This window comes from Cyanistes caeruleus, chromosome 11 (genome assembly GCF_971803275.1).
Source record: "Cyanistes caeruleus chromosome 11, bCyaCae1.hap1.1, whole genome shotgun sequence".
In the NCBI taxonomy this organism is placed as follows: domain Eukaryota; kingdom Metazoa; phylum Chordata; class Aves; order Passeriformes; family Paridae; genus Cyanistes; species Cyanistes caeruleus.
The window spans coordinates 18,012,851-18,033,742 of record NC_141711.1 but is presented as its reverse complement, the minus strand read 5'-3'; the positions used below and the strand labels follow the sequence as shown (position 1 = coordinate 18,033,742).

The following is a 20,892-nucleotide window of genomic DNA, read 5'->3' as shown; positions in this document are numbered from 1 at the left end:
TTTAAGCTTTTTCAATGTCTCCTAAAATCCCTGGATTTATATCCAAAGAGACCTGGCACTGTAACAAATTTGACTTGTGAGTAACAAGTTACAGCCTTTAAGCAAATTGCTCATTAACACAGAATTCAACTTACTGCTACAAACCTCACTACCTTTTATCTCAGGAAAAAAAATATGCTGCCTATCTTATCTACAGAAAGCTGTGGGATAACACTTTATTATATTTGGGTTTTTAATTTCCTTGTTTGAGTTCTCAGTACAAATGCTGAACTAGCATCCAGGGTGAGAACAACAGAACTCCAAGAGAAAAAAAAAAAAAGTTAAAGTATGACCTAAATCTATCCTGCCTTTGATGAATGAGGAAAATAAACTGAATTTTGATGTCAGTCCTGAAGAGGATATTCCCAACTTCATGCTAGGAGGAAATGAGCAAGAAAGGCCCAACTGTGAAGCTTTGTTTTTCTTCCTGAAGATGAAAGAGATTGAAAATACAAAACCCACAGAATGTTTTATAAATGGGGAACGTTCTGTAGGTGCATCTTAATTTACATGGCTTTGAACAGAAATTTTACACTGAGTTACAAATAAGAACACTTAATTTGCCGTGAAGGAGATTCTTATCCAATTCTTAGCAGAAGAATAGCGCTTAAGTCATTTTACATATTTAGAAACTAACCCAAACTTTGCAGTTAATAGGAGAAACTGCTGTTAAAGAAAGAGAAAAATGCAAGGTCAGCAGAGACAGCTGATGGAAGCTCTTCTTTAGAACTTATGAAAACACGTTGCATTTCACTAAAAAGCAAATGAAGTTAGCAGGATCTGTGATAGCAAACATCTGAAGTGGCCTTTTGGGGAAAATAGACACATTTTCAGGATGCCTTGCAGTGCCATGAGAGGACACCCAGCTCTGCAAGCCAAGGAATGCTCTAGCTTTACAGGAAGTCAGTGAAATAATTATGTAATACGCCACTAACTAATGAAAGCTGTCCTGAAACCAAAAAGGGGTGTTTTGCTAGAAATCTGTATCCAATTGTCTTCATTAAAAAATAAAAAAAAAAAATAAAAAAAAAATCCCAGTCTTCTGGATTATCCAGAGAACTCTGCATAACTATTTTAAGTGCTCCAAGTAACATGCCTGGGGGATTTCTTAGCATCTTATTGCATTTCTTTATACCTTTCCCAGCAACAGTTCCAGCCCTGAGAATGCAGCAATAACCCACAGCATCTGAAACTGGGAGAGAGAGAGAGAGAGAGGAAGGAAGGCAGAAATCTGCCTTCCAACACACCACCATCTGTGATAAACAAGAGAATGAAACAAACCTGCCTGGAGACTGCACCTCCTCATGCATATTCCGTGGGAAACAAAGAGCCAAAACTGGCTGGACAGCCCCGGAGTCAAAGAGCAGCATCACTGTGCTCTGTTTTGTTTAACTCTGAGCGCTCCATTACCTCACACACCGGGCTGAGAAGGAATATTGAGCTGCAGTTAAGTGAGTTTCCACCACAAAACAAGATGCAGATGTTCCAGCCCTGAATACCTGCCCAGATCAAGTGGCTGTCATTTGATAGGAAGCGCTGGGAATGCCAGCCTGTCTCAGAATGGTGCTGCTCCCTGGCCTCTGCACCCCAGCCAGGGCTCCCAGGAGCTTCCTGATGGCCCTGAGCTCATTAGGAAGAAAACAATGATATGAAAGCACTACTCATTAAACTGGCCATTGTTGATCACTGGCAGCAAATGTTTAGTAGAATAATATCAGATGTATTCATGCTAAAGATGAGCATCCAGATGCCAAGGCAACAATTCTCTAATTATTTCTTCTTTTCTTTCCTACTGCACCAAAACTATTACAATAAATTGCTTGAAATGGTTGACCATCACTGACATATCTGTCATTTTCCATTGGTGAGGACTAAGCTTTCCCATTTGAATGATTTAAAAATTTTCTTTCACTGGAGAGAGAGACAAAACTCAATTCTTTTTTTATGCAACTTGATAAAAAAACCCCATCAACTCATTAAAAGTCAGATTTTCCTCCAAAAGCATGAGATCTGAGATTACCATGGGGCATCATGGGGACTAGTAATGAGATTAAGAAAACCCTCCAAAGGACACAAATAATCAATGTAAAACAAACAACCTTCAGGAAAGGAAATGGCTTCATCCTGTGCTTCAGAGTTATGGACCCCCTTTCTAAACTCTTTCCCCTCTTTTTTGGTTATAATCTTTTCCTGGCTGTGGCTATTTTAATTGCATGAGCATACAGAGATTTCCAAGAGGCTACCAAGGCACCTTTAGAGGTCATTTAGAAACTCCTGCTCAAAAGCAGCCTCAGGCAGGGTGGGATGCTCAGGTGGGATCTGAGCATCTCCAAAGGTGGAGACTCCACAGCCTCTCTGGAGAACCTGTGCCAGTGGTTCACCAACCTCACAACAAAAGATAAATCATGTTTGAGTAAAGAGCCAACCTCAGGTGAGCTAAACCTGCAGCACAGCCTCACTTTTGAACAGCTAATGGGAGAACTTCCAGCTCTCCCATTCCCAGCTCCAGCAGAAGGATACTCTGCTGCCCACAAAGCAGATCCCATCTACATTATCACCATTTTTTCTTTTCTCCCAGAGAGGAGGCCAAAACCAGAGATGTGTTTAATGAACTAAACAGCACCTGGACAATATTTCCAAAGTCCATGGCTGGAGCGGGACCATGGATGGCACAATTTAGGAGCAGACTGAGATGAAGACATAGCTGAGGTTGTTGGGAGGCTCCTGCCCCTCCCAGCCAGGGAAGGCTCTCCAGGGCTGGCATTAACTCAGCAGCCTGGAGCCCACAGATAACAAATTGCTATCTGTGACGCTTGCTGGGCAAGAAAAAGCAGGACTCTTCTTGGGATGCAAATTACACTCCTCCATGTCGAACTGAAGGCTTGCCAAATGCACACAGCAGAGGAACTTTTCCTATTTCTTAGGTATCAACACATCTCTGATCCACAGGCTGTTGCAAATCCAATAGTTCCAGTGCCAGAAGAGTAAAACCATCAGTAAACTTCATAAAACACACTGACACATCTCACCATCATAGAAATCATCTCAAAAACCAAAAACAAATGTTTCAAGAGAGAATCTAAAGGAACAAGGAACCCATCTGCTTCCTGAGGCCTATAGGCCCATCATTCTTTCCTCTGAAATATCAAACCTGTTTTCCCCACCACACAATGTATTTGCATCTTATCCTACATCTTCAAAAGCACTTTCCAGGAAGGCATCAATTTTTAAGTAGTTCAAGTGTGGCCTTCAATAAACCCCAATTACTTGAGTTTGAGAGGGTGTTTTGTTGTCAATGTAGCTACTACTGCAACAGTGTCCCTGGAAAGACAAGATCCATCACCACTGACACAACTCACTTATAAAATAAATACTATGGCAGAGGACTGGAAGATCTGTAGGCATCTCTAAAACACCCTTTGAGCTCAGAGCAGATGTTGCCAGTGTTTACACCATTTAAACCATTGGGATATAAACACCTCACTATAAACACCACTGAAGTTTTGCTTTTCTTCTCTTCATTTTGTGTGTGTTTATTTTAGTGTTAAAAATGTTAACTTCTAGAATAAGGAAAATAGCAACAGATGTTTAACCTAAACAAAAACTGCTCTAGTAGAGTGTATTCCTTAAGCTGTTCTTTTGCTTTTGAACTATTAAAGCTAAGATCTGGTTCAATAACGATTACTGGAGAAGAGGATGGGGAATAAAAAGGGGTCTGGAAAGAATCTTCCATAAATATTAGGCATAATTACAATGAATTGAACTAATGAGCCAAAACTACAGAGTAACAAAACTTAGTCAACAAAACACTCAGATGTATTACGTAAATAAAGGTTTGCATAAAATTCCATGGTCTTCATCGGAAGTTGTAACAATAACAATAAGAAAACACTAACTACTGCACAGAGCAGTGAAAAAGTTAAAGGATCCTGAAATGAAAAAGTTAAAGGATTCTGAAAGTAGTCTCTTTTTTCTTGCTCTAACAAAGAGAGCATGGGATAAGAAAGAAGTTGGGAATTCAACTCCATGGAACCCCAGCTTTGTATTATTCAGCTCAATCTTCTGTAAAAGAGCTTTATCCAAGTGAATATATAATATTTGTGCAGGAAAGAAAAAGCAGGAAAAAAGGAGAAATAAAGATATCAACAGTAAAACAGGGAGTCCCTCCACTTCCCGAAGGGAAGAAATGTGGCCATGCTGGTTTAGGGATAGAAAAGGCTGTAATTTCCAAAGTGAGATTCAGCTGCCTGCGTTCTGGCCTGGCCTTTTTCTGAGCAGTGTGAACAGATATCTCTTGGCCTGTGTACGCTCCTCATTGTTTCTTTCCTGACAACTCCAGCAAGTTTATTTTCCGAACGAACATAGAAAACGTTCCTGCTGAATCAGAAAAAAAAAAAAAAAAAAAAAAAAAAAAAAGGCTTTTCGCGGCGCTTGTGTGTGGCTACAGCAAAACCAGCCCCGCTGCCAAGCCGAATTAGCTCAGTGGTGCCTTTCTCTCCAGGCAAAGCCAAGCCATAACCGCTCCTCGCAGCCGCACGTAGAGAAAAGTCCGCACTTAACGAACTGATTTTGCCCTGCTACCTCGGGCGCCTTCCCAGCAGGGCAGGGAGGGCTGACAGCGTGAGGGCAGCGAGCCGCAGCCCCGGCCGACAGCGCGGGCCTTGTGCAAGCCCCGGGGCGGCGCTGGGGGCCGGACAATGGCCACGGCCCGCGGGGACACGCCGGACACCCGGCCGGGCCCACGCGCGTCCGGCCGCGGCCCAGCCCCGCGGCGCCGGCAGAGATGGACAAACCCCCGATGGACAAAGCCCACAAACCCCACACGGACAAACCCCACACGGACAAACCCCCGATGGACAAACCCCACACGAACAAAACCCCACAAACCCCACACGGACAAACCCCCGATGGACAAACCCCACAAACCCCACACGGACAAAACCCCACAAACCCCACACGAACAAAACCCCACAAACCCCACACGGACAAACCCCCGCCCGCCCCCCGGCCTTTAGTGCCAGCAGTGCCGCCGGCGAGTGAAAGCTGGCGCTGAAAATGCTGCTTGTGGAAGAAAAAAAAATAAAAAATAATAATAATAATAATTAAAAAAAAAAAAAAATCACATGAAAAGAAAGAAATCCCAGCCCTGAAACAAAGCTCTGACAACAGCCCGCGGGGCGTCCCGCACCGGCGATCTCCAAAAACATTCCCGCTGACAAACAACAGCGAGCACCGCGGGGAGAAGGATCCGTCCCTGGAAGGGATCCGTCCCTCCCGAGCGAGGGATCGAGGGCTCCGTTCCCTCCCCGTGCGAGGGCACCGCTGATTTCCCGTGGCGAGGCACTATTACCTTCGTAGCACAGGATGCCGATATTGTTGTTCATCTTGTCCAAGTACTGGTAATTCAACAGGTCCATCCTCATAAACAGCATTTATCGGGCTGGCGGAGAGGAGCGGCTCCGGGAGGGGGAGGCAGACGGTGCCGAGGAGCTCCCGGCTTCCAAACGCCAGCAGAGGCCCAGCCTGGAGCGGGTCGGGAAGGGGGAGCGGGCTCCGACAGCCCGGGGAACGCGAGGGGAACGCGCTGCGAGGCGGCGGGGGAGCCGTGCGGGCGCTTCCCAAGGGCTCTTCCAAGTTTAAAAAAGAATAAAAAAAAATTAAAAATAATAATAATTAAAAATAAGAGCGTAAAAGCAAAGCGAACGCGGCGGGGCAGGCAGGGAGGAGGGCGCAGCCCGCTGCGAGCGCCGGCGCTGACAGCGGCAGTGCCCGGCACTGCCCGGCGGGCCCCGCTCCGAGCCCGCTGCCCTCAGCGCCCGGCCCGCCCCGCGCAGGCGCTGCCGGCCGGCGCCGCTTTGTGCTCCTCAGCGGCCCGGCACGGAGCGGGGGGCGGCGGCCGGGGAGGAGGAGGGAGGGGAGAAGGAGGGAGGGCATGGCCGCGTCAGAGCCGCTCGCACAGGAAACGGCGGCGGGAGGAGGAGGAGGCGAGGGGAGGAAGCGGCGCTGAGGGGCCTCCTGCGGGCACGGGCGGCAGCACGGCGGCTGACCCCGCTGCTAAAAACTCCCTCTGCCTCGCTTCGCTCCCCAGCACGGCCTCAGCGCCTTACAGCGAGGGGTAATGCGGTTCTACAGCAACAGCAGCCATGGAGGCACGGCCTGGCATGACAGGAATGGTGAATGGAATCACAGGAATGAGAGAGACAATTAAAATAAAAGGCGTGAGGCAGTGGCCATTTCCCTGTGTATATAGTTTATATATAAATAGTTTTCAAAGGTTTCTCTCTCTGCATATAAACAGGCATCGCACACATTGCTGCAATTCCATCGGGGCACAGCCAGTTCGGATTTTTCAAGGGCTATTAGTGGTTAAACATTCCGGGCTCTGGCTCTTGAGCAGCTGCCAAGGCTCGGGCTGGGATGGCAGAGAGGATGGAGAGCGGTGCTGCGCCTGAAGGCTCGGGCTGATCCGAAAAGAAAAATTAAAAAAAAAAGCTGATGGAATCCTGATTTTCCCTCTGCCCTCTTCGGCTTGGAGCAGAGCTCATCCCTGCCCGTCTGGGGTAAGGAATCTTCATGGTACACACAAGGGCAGAAGCAGCAAAACGCTTTAATTTCCACCCTGAGAACTAGAGAAAGGGAAGGGATGACACGACAGAGGCAACTCACACAGCGACACTTTGTAATGGCATTTTGAGAGCTGCTTGAACGCTCTGGGTATTTCAATAAGAACAGATCGTTCAAATTAACTGCTGGTGCCTATGGAACAGTCTAAGGAACATTGCCTAGAATATAAAAAAAGGTTTCTCCTCACTTCAGATACAGGATGCTGAGGTAACAGCACGTTTCTTGGATAGTATCTAATAAAGTGACAGCTGTTTTGCAAAAGTTGCAAGCACACAGACTAAAGTAGGCCGTGAAATTTTCTAGAAAGAGACATATCTTTAATAAAGAGTAGTGTATTGTGATTTTTAAGCAGGGCACAAGAAGTTGTGCATATTGGGTTCACTCAGAAATATTCTACACCAAACCATCAAATTAAAACAGCTATCTAATAAAGACATCAACAATTCTGAGCAATCTAAGATATAAACAACAATAAAAATCCACACCTACAACATTAAAAAAAGAGAGGCATGTTTCCTCAGCATGAAATGCAAGCCCCTCACCAGTTTTAGGGACAATGTTCTGATATGTGCAGTTTTTAACATAGAGAGCATCCCTGAATTCACATGAATGCAACGCATTTGTTGGGTGCTTGGGAAGGACAAGAAGTATTCCATTTTTTCACTTTAAAATACTAGAATTTTTGTGGGAGGTGCAGGTGGTGAGGAAGAAAACACTATTTAAACTCCTTTAGAGCGGTGTGCTACAAAACAAGGGTGCACATGGGCATTACAATCCCAAATCCAATCTGAATTCTCTGTATTCAAAGTTACATATTTCTTCAAGCAGTTTGGAAAAGCCTGGTTGGGTGTTGTCCACAAACCACTGACTTACTCAGGAGTGCTGTCCAGACACTAATAAAGGAGTTAATTCTTCTTTATTAAAGCAGTAGTCACTGGTGTACAGGTTTTTAGGCAGTAATGATCCCTGTTAGGTGAATGGCTTTCAGCATTTCATTACAAACTCTGATTGGACTTGTCAAATGTTGCATAATGAACATGCTTCACAATAAATAATAATAAACTGTACCAAACACCAAGAGCTTCTTGAACTCCTAAATTAAAATATCTGTGCTGAAAACAAAGCAATGCCCAGTGAAAGGGTGGGGGGGGATTATCAATGAAAACACATTTTTTATATTGCATTTTAAACCCAGAATCCATTTTCCTTAGGAAAACTTTCTTTGATAGAAAATTTTATCAGCTCAACAAACCCATGTCCAGCAGACATCAGCCTCAAATACTGACAGGGTCACTGTAAAGCACTTGGTTCCTGCTAGCAAATTCTCAATTTTGCTGCTCATCTGGGACATCCTCCACTGAACTGAAACCAATAATCAGTGAATCAGTGGGGGGAAAAGGCAATTTTTCCTCAGTTCCTTCTATACCCTGGTAGCTGCAAACACAGCCCCGTGCTGAGGTACCTCTGCCTCTCATTGTCTGGAGTATTTCCTCTAGGATTGCACACTCGCTGCTCCTGGCAGAGAATCCCAGCCCTGAACTTTAACACAACAGCAGCCTCTAGAGGTACCGGGACAGCCTCGGGCTCCGCTGGGATTCCCATGGCATTTTATCCCAGTTATCCCACAGAGCAGGGCACAGGCTCCGGCCTCCCAGGGATCTGCTTCACCTCAACACAGAAAGCAAATTCAGTCTGCACACTGCAATCTCTTACCACCTCAGGCACAAAAAACAAAGCAAGGAAAGCAAAAAGAGAAGGTAAATCACCACTGTCAATAACAGGGCTTAATATAAAAAGAAATCCTTACTACTGTGTATTATTTGTTCACCTGGATTTTTGTAGGGAAAAAAAATTTAATGGATCAAGTTGGTGATATATCAGATTTGACAGTGAGAGTTTATATACGGGTTTCAGAGAATTTGAACATGCACTTTAGAGCATTACAAGCACACAGGGAGCTGCTTTTTTCTTTGTCTCTTCCCTTCTCCACCCTCTCACACCTGCTGCTGCCTCAGGCAGTGCTGAAGAGCCTGAGAAAATGAAATGTCTTTGGTGCCTGCACTCCACAGCATCTTCCAGGGGGAAAATGAGCAAGAATCAACCCCACAGACGGGAGAGAGCTGAAATTCCACCCGTGGAGATCATCAGCAGAGAGCAACTCTCGAAACAGTGACCAGTTCTGCAACTGAGAGAAAAAATAGTCTTTATAGAGGTGAGACACACTCTGATACGTCTGCATGGCCACACAGTGCTGCTCAGCATAATTCCATTTTTGAGTAGATAATTATCAGCTGCAGCTCCTCAGGTCAGACAGGCACCTCCTGAAACCTCAATGCACACCGAGGAGGAGGTGGAGGAATAAAGCAAGAACATTTAAAAACAGGTTTTACCTTTTTCCTTTCCCTAAAAAAAGAGCAAATTCGAGTTAAGGGTTGCTAGGTGGCGATGTGCCTGAAGGAAAAGGCTTTTCTTTTTCCACACACTCCACTGCAGTGTGTGGGAAAAGTTGCTCTCAACATCCCTGTTCTTGTTTTCTTGAATTCTGTTAGAATTCATTGCACAGGAAAGAGGCAAAACAAAAATTCTCCTTGAAGCAGGATGGGGTGTTTGCTTTGAAATGCGTTCAGGTGTGATGAGGAAATGCAGTTAATGGACTGAACACGCAGCAAGCCCAGAAATGCATGACAAGGAAAATGACATTTCAAGTTCTTGCAAGCAGCAATCTCACAGCTGTGAGATCCACAACTCTTCCCTCGGTGAGTCAGGTACCACAAAAAATGACTTTACACATTTCTTACAAAGCATTAAGCGCTCACAACTGCACCAGTGAACAGAAGATATCAAAACACACATTATTCCTACATGCATTCTTCCACTATTTTTATTTTCTTAATCACAAAGTTGCATTGCAAATAGATTTTAATCATACCAAACTACCTGCTTCCTTAAAATAAATCAATAATTAAAGAAAGCCCCATCAGGTAGAGCAACTCTGAGCTCAAGCTGGTGCCTTCCTCTTTTACCTGTCCCCTAGTTAAAGGTTTCAACAACGTGCTAGATATTATAGAACACAAAAGATGCTTTTCTAATTATCACTGGAGCTTCTCAAGGCTGAAACAGGAAGCTTACACCCATTATCGACTTGTAACAAAATAATTTCTGTATTCTACCATTCTTACCATAACCTAAACTTAGGGAATGATGCTCAAAAAACCCAAACACAGCATGATCCAGTGAGGAGATCTGAGTGTGTGAGTGTCCCAAAGTGCTGGGATTCCCTTAGGAATCCCCACTGAACAAAATGCCAGGGAAACCAAAAATACAGTGACGATGCCTAAGAATGCCTAGAGCTGCAACCACCTGTAGGGCCCAGGAATAAATGGTAATGACTTGTCTGGACTGGCAGATGGGTTTTTTTAAATTTATATTATTATTATTATTTAAATATGCCTTATTGTACTGCAGTTCTTATTCCATACTTCACTTCTTATTCTGTACTACTCATTTCTTTAAAGACATACACATTTTAAACAGCATCTCACTGCGATGGTAAATAAAAATTTCAGATCACTTGTTTGTAAATATGGAGTGATTTAGGACCAGCTATTTCATACCAGCTCAGAAAATTCCGAGGTATTTATCAGCTCCAAAAGCTTTGGGTTAATTAAAGCCTGCCCTCATCAGCAAGAATCTTTTGTCTCCCACTCCAAATTAAACACACCCACTGTCCTTCCACAGCCTTTTTTAGGTGGGAATTTGGGCCAGGAAAGGCAGAATCCAAGGCAGGGCACAGACAGAGCTTCCCTTGTTGGGTTTGTTGGGGTTTTTTTTGGCAAAAACCACATTTATTTCTGGGTGAGTATATAAAATAGGCCCAGAGGTGCTGGATGAGGCCTCTGGTTTATCAAGAGTATTTTCCATTTCTCACTGGTATCTTGCAGCTCTCAATTTGCTGATGTTTTTCCCTTTTTGTTTTCTTAGGCTGGGTTGAGAACACTTCAAAAACGCAGCTAAAGCACACAACAGATAAATCTAGTTTATCTGGGTGGAAAAAAAATTGTTATGTGCTAATTAAAAGCTTGATAATCTTTCCTGTTATTTGCATACTAATTTAAATTTCTGAAGGGTTGATGATAATCACAAACATAATTCAACATGAACAACAAAGTCTCAAACACCACCAGAGCCTCCAGATGCAAACATTGCCATGCCCTGACACTCTGTGAGCAGGGCAAAAAAATTACCTTCTATTCCTCCAATAAGAGAAACAGGAGGATAAAAAAAAACAAACCAAAGAAAATTAAAAAAAAATGAGAGATTACTAAAGAAAAAAAGCCAATTTTAAGTCAGCTTGATGCCCAGGCACCTAAACTACTTTTAGCTTAGGAAAATTAGGAGGCAGACCGTGTTTAGAGGTTAGATTTCAAAATTACCGTGCGTATCCTTGAGCTTTGGGAAGAAGCAAATCCAGTTTCCAGAAGCCACTAATTACAGGGTTTAGAAATAAAGCAGAGAGCTCTAAGATTGCTAAAGTCTTTGAAAACATTTCCCCTTATAGCTCGCTTGGCAAGACATAAAATACACTTTTTATATATAAATATATATATAAATATACAGAGCCTAATTGAGCTTAGATATCAACATATGTAAATACATGGAGCTGAGTTTGCTTGCACAAAGACTGAATATTGCAATAATTATAATCACCTTATAAATGAGATAAAACCAGGATTCCCAATGCTGTCCCATGCACTAAAATCAATCACAACTTTTCTTACGAAATGAAATCATTTTAGCTTCTACACATGACAGCAATTACTCACCCAGAATTTTAAGATTGAAATATTAATAAGTAGCATTGCAAAACCCCATTATATAACTTGCAACCTTCTCCATTAAATTAAAATGAAATTTCATTCAAGCTCTAAGGCTATTCTTTTCCAATTGAGGGTCTTGTTCTCAATTATTTCAAAAGTATTTGACCTTAATATTTTTTACCACACCAAAAAGAAAACAAAATAAAGCCACAACAACAAACAAAAACAAAACAAAACAATCCTTAAACACGCTCTCACTTATCCCAAAATGTTGTGCCCACAAAAATCCAGCTACTCAAAAATCCTTTGCCCAGGATGCTGAGGGATGTCCTTTAGATTAACAGAAGAAAAGAGAACAAAGAAAACAAGAAAAAGAACAACCCCTTTGCATTATTTAAAGTATTAATACAAGAAGACCATGTTTTATTAAATAAATATATAATATTATTTATCATTTATTCACATATAAATTATTAGTATAATTATAAAATATTATTATAAATTATTATTTGTGCAGGGTTCTGTAGGACACAAGTGGAGTGTTAGAAATTGTCCTAATCCCACTAAATCCTGCAGAGGATTCCCTTGCTGTCCAGAATTACAAATTCAGGTCTCAGAAACAGAGAGATAATAAGGAAAAACCTCACAAAAATAGTCACAAAACTCCTCCCTGTTCCAAGCCAAAACTCCAAGCCCTGTTCCAATTCCACAGGTACACAAAGCATCTTCTCCTTCCAAAAACAAAACCTAGGGAATGCTGAAAATGCCCCACCAAAACTATTTTTCAGTGGAATCAACGCTAGCTTTTTTTTATTGTGCTCTTGCTGTTTTCACTCCAAAAAGAAATGCAAAAAAAGAAGGGTTTTCTTCGTGTTTTGGATTAAAAAAGGCATTTATTTGTTAGTAACTTCCAGCTTTCTGACAAACCAGTAAAGTCTACATTTACATTTCCCATCACTTCCCTGGTTTTCTAAGGGATCACACAACCATCACTCACCACCATTGAAAGCAGAAACCATTCTTTAAACCAAATTTTTGGTTTTCAATTTACCAAAAAGTCATCAAAATCTCCCTCTGGTGAGCACTGCCCGTGCCACAGGTTGTCCTTGAGACCAAGAGGAATCCCAGGTGCTGCAGGAATTTGCAGTGACCACAACCTGAGCTGTGCCATGCTTTAGCACTTGCTTGTTTTTAACCCACAGGCAGAGAGGAAAGGATCACAGCTACCAAATTTTAACCACAAAAAAAAAAAAAAAAAAAAAAAGCTTTGGCTGTGCAGATTTGTGGGTACATTTTTATTTTTTTCAGTTTCAAGTTTTTTCAGGTTTTTTTTCCCCCCAAGGCTCCCATCCACCACCCCCTTCACTTCCTGAAATTCAGTGTTTCCCAAATGTGACAAATATTCCACATCCCCAGAACTTCCTCAGCCTTTTAAAATCTTTTCCATCTTAGAATCCCCTTTCCTTAGAATCCTCTCTCCTTCCAACAATCTCAGCACCCTCCTCAAGCTGGGTTCTCCTGCCACCCTAAACCCATCCCTCTCTTCCCCATCACTCCCACCTTACCCATCCTGTCTCACCACAATTTCCCAACCAAAGATTAATTCTTCATGAGCCAGGCTTCAAAATTCCCTGTTTCCAGGCTTTAAAATTCCCTGTTTCCAGGCTGCACAATTCCCTGTTTCCAGGCTGCACAATTCCCTCTGGACCAGCCACACACAGCACCAGAAGATACTCAGTCATGGGAAGCTGAAATCCCAAAAATGAAGCGACAGATCACACTCTCAGAGCATCCCCCTCGTCCCTCCCTGTCTTGGTTCTATTCCTCTTGACCTTTTATTTCCTTTCTCTCGAGCTGCAGGTGGCTCTGAGATCCATGAACTCAGTGTTTGCTTCTCTAACCCAGTGATATTCCATCTTCTTTTCCCAAAAGCTGGAAAAACAGATGTCTTGGCTATACTGGAGTTCACATCCACCTCCTTCCAGAGGAAAGGGTAAAAAAGGCATTATTTTGTGACAGGACTGGTGGCTAAAGAGGAAGAAGTCCAGCAGCTCCCCACTGAGATAAAATTCCCCTATAAACAAATCCCAGCTCCTAAGCAAGAAGAACAAACTAAAATTTAAAAAAAAAATCAGCTGTAGGTGGTGAGCTGGACTAATTAAATAAATCAGATTATTGTCAAAAAAATTCTGGGCATGTTGCTTGCAGAAGCTGGAGGAATTGAACTGTCATATGAAAATGATTGCTCGGGCTGGGCCAGGACAATTAAACGAGGAGTCACATCCCTGGCGCTGGTTCGCTGGAAGGGCGATAAAGGAAGAGGCAGGGAGACACGGCGTGCACCAACAAGCACCTCAGCCAGGCATCAAAGCAGGGCACAGCAGCCTCAAAAGCAAAAGCTCCCTCTTTACAACCTTCATATTGAGTTTCTGTCAGCCTTGCTAATGGGGCTGGAGCAGGACTGGCTGCCAGGTGTGTGAGCAGCCCTGGGGAACTGGTGCTGGAGCTCCAAAATCCGCACTCTGGTGAGCCAGCGCTCCCTGCTGAGCTGCTGGGCTTCTGTTTGAACAGGATCAGCAGCAAAAAAGTCACAAAACATTTAATTCAATCAATTATAATTCATATAAAATTATATGAATTAAAGTCACAATAATTTAATGTAATTAATACATTTTTATTTAATTAATTCTAGTGTGTTAATAAATTAAATTCAACCAAAAGCTCAAAATCCTGAGCTGGAGACACTCTAGTCTTTACCATTACATGTCTTAGGAATAGGTTTTCAGGAAAAATACTGTAATATATTATTTTTAAAATACAGAAAGATTTAAAGAGTATTGCTCCTTTTATTCTCCAGGGTCTTTATGTTGCAACTCCATAATATTGCAAAGTTTTGCAATGCTGATGCTTTTCTTAAAGGTCCTTTTCTCCTGCAGGCACCCCAAGATGTTGCACACAGTTAATTTTAATTTTTTTTTCAGCTTTTAAATCTAACCAATATAAAAAATAAAATCCTGGAAATTAGGCCTCAAAGTGAATCCACAACTGGAAATGAGTGAAAAGTTTTGAACTGAAGGCTGATGGCAAAGTGCCAAAACGTTTGGGTTGGGCAGAGCATGACAACTTTTTAAAAGAGTAGATGGATAAAGACTCAAAATACATTTCCCCTTTGATGTCCCATTCATTTAATGCACTCAGCCATGTAGAGATCTGTCTCAGAACAAATTCACCATCCTGAGCTGCCTCTGAAATCAGACACTTAGACACCCATAACACGATGGAAGAAACGATGATATTTTTTATTATCTATAAAGAGAAGAATGCACCTAAACCAAAGCATTTGGTGATCAGAATTTTTACTTTTAAAAGGTGTATTTTCTAACACTGAATACAGACAATAGATTGGAAATATTATGTGCACAGAATGTCTATCTGCAAGGAGCCCTGCAAACACACTGGGTTTTCACCTGAGGCCAGTCTCCAGCGCTGTGGCAGCTGGAGAAATGCAGGAAGATGAGATTTCCCTGGAGGCACAGAAGCCAGTCAGATCCTGACTCTGCAGGGACCACGCCTTGCTTTCATCCACTCTCATAATTACAAATAAAACAACTCTTGGGCTGGCTATTCCTTTCAGGCAGAACCTGTCTGACCTGTTGATGCGCTGACAGTGGGTTTGAAAAGCCACCAGCCAGGGGAGAAGCTTTATTAAAGAAACCCTGGTGGAACACCCACCTCCTTTTCCAGACTCTGCTAAACTCCCCTCTTTACCTTTATCCATTGGGGATGGAAATTCAGCTCCTTCCAGGCACCACGAGGAAGGCTGGAGCTCACAAGGAAGAGAAGCGTTTCCCCTCTGCATGGGAGAGGAGCAGCCGATTCCTGCTGGGCATCCTGATCTGCAAGCCCAGCAGGGAAAAGCTGGTCGAGTCGCATATCTTGGACATTCCTGGATTCTTGTCACCCTTCACACGTCTCAGTGAGCACAATCTGCTTCTTAACTTCAGCCAAAAATCCCCCCCAGCCTGACTTGGGTCTCAGGAAAACATCCTCACATGGTTCCCCTGATCAAATAGACTACTATAGACTATAATATTACTATAATTATATAATATTATAGACTATCCTCATAGCAGAATGAGGGCTCCACATCCCCGAACCTCACAATAATTAGAATTAATTACTGTCCATGGGAATGAGGCCTGGCAAGGCAGCAGCCTCAGTGAAAAATCTGCAGTGCAGATGATCCCAAGATCAAAGTTCACCTCACAGAGTTATCAGCAGCAGGATGCAGCTACAAAGGGAAACTCAGCCTCACTTAGATCAGATATCCCAACAGATTTCACAGGCAGCACCAAAAGATCATAAACCTGTTGATTTTCTCAAACAAATAAAGCTCCAGATCCAGCAAGTTCCTATTTTTGCCTATTTTGCTGTGGTGCAGCGGAGTCACCCCAGGTGAATCTGTGTCACTGACAGCACAGAGCGAGACATCAGCCAGAGTGTAACAACACTCACACACCACCCCTGGCAAAGCTTCTGCCTGGATTCTTCTTTTTATGCAATTTTATACCACCAAGAAAATCCATCTCTGGTGAGCCATATTCCTCCTTTTTTTTTTTCCTCTATGTACATGTGGAACATGGATTTTTAAAGTTTAACCCAGCCTCCACTGCAGGTGCTGTTCTCAGATCATTCTCATTTACTGACAGGCACTAACATTGATTTTTAGACCCCACTTCCTCCTCAGCTTCTCCAGCACTGAGAAGCTCTGAGCTCTGTCAGCCTCAGAAGCGTTGGGAAAACGTGCTGAAGCCTCTCCCCAGCCAGACCAACTCCAGAGACAACCATCACACCACAGAATATTTCAACAACACCGTTTCTGTTGAGCTAATTTAAGCTGTTTTATACTCCCAGACAGCTCAGCTTAAAGCCTGCTGCACTCAGCTGTCCTTTATTGAGTTTATGTCAGGAATGTCCGTGCAGTGGAGACAATCCCAAAGAAACCAATTAGGAATCAGCATCAGCGCTGCCAGAGGTTATCAAATACCCAGCAGCTCGCTGAGTTTCACAGATAAAACACTGTAAAAAGGGGCTACAGGTGGTTTTGCTGTGTTGCATAAGAAAGGCTGAAAATCAGTCCTGCACCTTTGGATGCCAGAGTTGAGCGATGCTGTTTAGGACTGCGCAGACGGCAGAGCGACCGTCACACAAACCCCAGCAGAAACACGGAGTTCTCACCTTCACACACCTCCTCTAACATTAATAAAGATTAATATTGTCTTGTATTAATTAATATCCTGGTCTGGTGTGACTGAACTGCAGGAAAAGCTCTGAAGATTGGAACCAGTTACAATGGTTTATAGTGATGCAGTGTGTGTTGATCAGATCAGTGAACTCACTAAACTGACGCTGCTGGGTCATGACAGCTTCCCAAAGTGGATTTCCTGTATTGGTTTCCATGTAAAATTGATAATACACAGCCTAAAACCGGGAACAAGCTGGGAGGGGATGTATTGGTGACACCAGCATTTGTCATGCTGTTATTTCATCCCTCATGTTATTATTTTATCCCCGATGTCACAGGGCACAAACTGTTGTTGCTGATTTAAATCGCACCAGGTGCAGCCCCTCCTTCTCAGTACAGAGATAAAACCAAACCCCACAGCCTGAAAAAACAGTTCTGGGCTAAAAGATGATTGTAGCAGACTTCAAGGAATGATGTTGCAGCTCTTAAAAGAACTTTTATGTTGTCAATTCCTTTCTCCCCAGCCTCCAGCTTAATTCCCTATAGAATTCCCTGTGCTTTTCCAGTTCCCTTCTCACACATTTACTTCAGAAGCACCTGGATATTAAAGCTTATAAAACATTTATATATCTAAACTCCTATGAATTATGGGCTAAAGCAGCATTTCACACCATGGCAAAGAAATTGTGCTAAGAATGTTCTAGCACAGGACAGCCTTTTCCTCCTTTCACCCCCATTTTCACCATTTTTCACTCTCTGTTAGAATTCTTCACCCTCAGAAGAGCAGCTACACAAACCTCCAACTGAAACAAAAGCACCTTCCAATTTTTCCTTGCCATTTCAACCAAATGCAAAAGAAATTTTCATTTAAAAAAATAAATTAACTATTACTTGAAAGCATTAAATATTTTAAATTTTTCCTTACGCTAATAACGATTAATTTCTGTGCAATCAAAATAATTTCAGTTACCTGACAAACTGCATTATATGGATTTCCTCACAGCCATACAAATTCCAGGACACCAATTCACATGGAACATTTAATTAAATAGCTGGCCCATGGAATTTAATTCCAGCAATAAGTTGCACACTCATTTGCAACCTCCAATCTGCACCACTGCCTTCATAATGGCAGGCAGAAGGAAAATTAAAAATAAGACCTCAGAGAACGCAGAGAATAGATTGAAAGAGACCTTAAAAACCTAAAATCTTCATTTACAGCTTCTATTTCTCAAAGAAAACATCAGTTATTCTATATCAGCTACCAGAGAAATTATTTCTCTTCTCTATGTTTTAACAATCAAAAGAAGTCACAAGGTAGCATAAATATTTTCATAAATATGAAAATTTGCATAAAAATTTTCCCCTTGCTTCAATGAACATGCAATTTCAACCAATTAAAAGGGAAAATTATGATCCCTTTCCAACTTAATGAAGAACAGGAATCCAAAGAGGAAAGGGAAAGAAGGAGTTTGTAAAAATATATTTGGAACCTGTCATGTCAGAAGGGAAAAAACTCTGTCCCAGCTAAACCCAGGACAGAATCCAATCTGAGAAATAAATTATTCTTCCACAAAACTCTTTCTTTAGTACTTTATAGACCTGAATTGAAATTGCTGGAGTGCTACCAGAACCTGCTGTTATCAGTGAGTGAAACTGTGGGGCACAGGTTGGAACAGAGCAGTGCTGCCCAGGAGGGAACAGCCACAAGCAGCAGTAAAAATCTACATTTTTCATTGGCATTTTCAATGACATTTCATTGTCAGCCTCCCTCCCATTCCTAATTAATATTTGAGTATGGCAGAGCAGAAAGTGGCATTAATGGGATTGCATCAGGGTCAGTGGAACAGCTCATAATGCCACTGTGCCCTATTTCTGAGGAGGAAAAAGAGAAATAAATTCAGGATAGATGCCAGCTGATCAGACAGACACAAATCTCAACAGATGACATAAAAAAGAGTCCAGAGAGAACACATCAGAGTGCAGGCAGATATAACAACATTCAGGATTTTATTACAGCATGGTTCTGCATCGTCATGTGGGTTTGCCAGGTTGCCTCTGCTCCACCTATAAATGGATAAATTTCATCTTGAAGCCTTGCAAAAATCAAGCCCTTGGAACTCCAGAGATTGTCTTAAGCCATTGAGAAGCCCACCACATCCCAGGTTCTCTCAGAATCCCTGTTTTACCATGGAAGGAGCATTTTGAACCATGTCCCAGGTGCTCACAGCATCCCTGTTTTACCATGGAAGGAACATTTTGAGCCGTGCTCTGCCAGCTGCTGGGGTTTGGTTGGGTAACTACAAATTGAACAAGAAATCCATGACATTTCATTGCTGATGTCAGCCCCCATTCCAGCTCTGAACTCTGCTGGCACGCTCTGGGCAGCGAGGAGCCAGCCTGGACAGAAAGTTTAAGTGACCTTTAAAGGCAAAACATCTGTTGGGAGTCATGAGAAGCTGAGCCACTGTTCAGGGAGCAGCTCCTGCCAGGAACACGCTGGGCTTCAGCAGCAGCAATGGTCACACAGCTCTGAGATCAGGAACTACAATTTCTAAAAATGCAATAAACATAAATCTAATTTTTATTTTTTTTTCCCCCCAAATTCTTCCTTTCCACAGAAGACAACATTATTAAAGCCCATTATTTTCCTTCATACTCAAACACTGACAAATGACATTCTTAATAAGCTGTGCACCTATTTCATTCAACATATCAATATATTATTGATTGATAATTCTGTTAAGGACTACTATCAGCGCTGATGTAACTATCCAAACATACTTCTGAAACTGGAGTTCATCATTTTGGAATAAAAGAGTAATTTGAGTAGGTGCAAATGTAGCATAAGATGATACACTATATATATGTAATATATATCACATATATTATATAATATATATTATATATAACATTATATATCATACATAATATAAATATAAATGAAATAAAGATAAAATAGAAATATAATATAGAGTAAAACACAAGTAAAACACAAGTAAAACACAAGTAAAACACAAGTAAAACACAAGTAAAACACAAGTAAAACACAAGTAAAACACAAGTAAAACACAAGTAAAACACAAGTAAAACACAAGTAAAACACAAGTAAAACACAAGTAAAACACAAGTAAAACACAAGTAAAACACAAGTAAAACACAAGTAAAACACAAGTAAAACACAAGTAAAACACAAGTAAAACACAAGTAAAACACAAGTAAAACACAAGTAAAACACAAATATTGTATAGAAATATATTACACATATTTATTAAATATATGTGCATGTATATAATGTATATATACATTATATATATTACAGGTAATTACATATATATTACCATAATTATATGGTAAGTATCAGCATTCTGCAATAAATGTATCCTGAAAAAAAAAAATTCTGAAAAAAAATATATTCTGAGAAAATATATACCCTGAAAAAATATAAATATTCTGAAAAATATATATATATCCTGAAAAAGATCCTGATATAAATATATATCCTGAAATATATATATCCTGAAAATATAGATATATCCTGAAAATATAGATATATCCTGAAATAAATATATATATCCTGAAAGACACATATCTTATATGATATCTTCTATAAGATATCATATATATGTCTCCCAAAGACAGATCCTGGCACAGTAAGATCACAGAATTCAGTGCTGCTCCACCTGAACAGATTGGAATTCCAGCTCCAGTCAGGAGCCAGAGCCATCCAGCCCCAAAGAGAGCAAACAAAGGCAGGAGGTTTCCAGGAGTGAAGTCACAGTTGTAACACACAGATGTTTTCACACAAACCAAACAGACAACGTGGGCATGACCCAGAAAATAAAAGCAGTTCCTGCTCTTGGCGTGCTTCCAGAGAAAAATCCCAGTGCTCCTACTAAAATTGTTCCCTTTGAAACAAGACAATGCACCAAGGGCTGTTTCTGCACAACTGTTGAGAATTTCTCTGCCTTACAGAGCAATAAAAGCAAATTTATTCCAGTGCTATGAAATTATTAACACCCAGTACAAAACTGTTACAGGGGGTGCACAAAAATATTCTTGAAGTGTTTTGGGGCACCTTTCAATGAATGGGTCAGCTTAAAGTCAGAACAGAAAAGGGGAAAAAAAAAATCAGAGGAGAGTAATAAATCACTCCTCACTTTTCAA

The 20,892-nt window shown here is 41.8% G+C and overlaps 1 protein-coding gene and 1 long non-coding RNA gene across 8 annotated transcripts in view; both read right to left on the bottom strand.

Annotated features, from left to right (window-relative positions):
* VGLL4 (vestigial like family member 4) overlaps nt 1-20,892 on the bottom strand; it is a 73,906-nt gene that overhangs the window by 38,259 nt on the left and 14,755 nt on the right. Inside the window, exon 1 of one of the 7 annotated variants that reach the window (XM_086846892.1) lies at nt 5,390-5,933. The exons of the other annotated variants lie outside the window; for them this stretch is intronic. Coding sequence (XP_086703018.1) covers nt 5,390-5,471 — 82 coding nt within the window. The 5' untranslated portion in view covers nt 5,472-5,933. Of the gene's footprint in view, nt 1-5,389; nt 5,934-20,892 lie in introns of those variants that run through there. 7 annotated transcript variants of the gene reach the window in all.
* Nucleotides 18,707-18,945, bottom strand: LOC111935231 (uncharacterized). Its single transcript, XR_002867637.2, has 2 exons — nt 18,915-18,945; nt 18,707-18,792 (listed from the first exon to the last, which is right to left on the bottom strand). It is a non-coding gene; the product is annotated as an uncharacterized LOC111935231 (long non-coding RNA).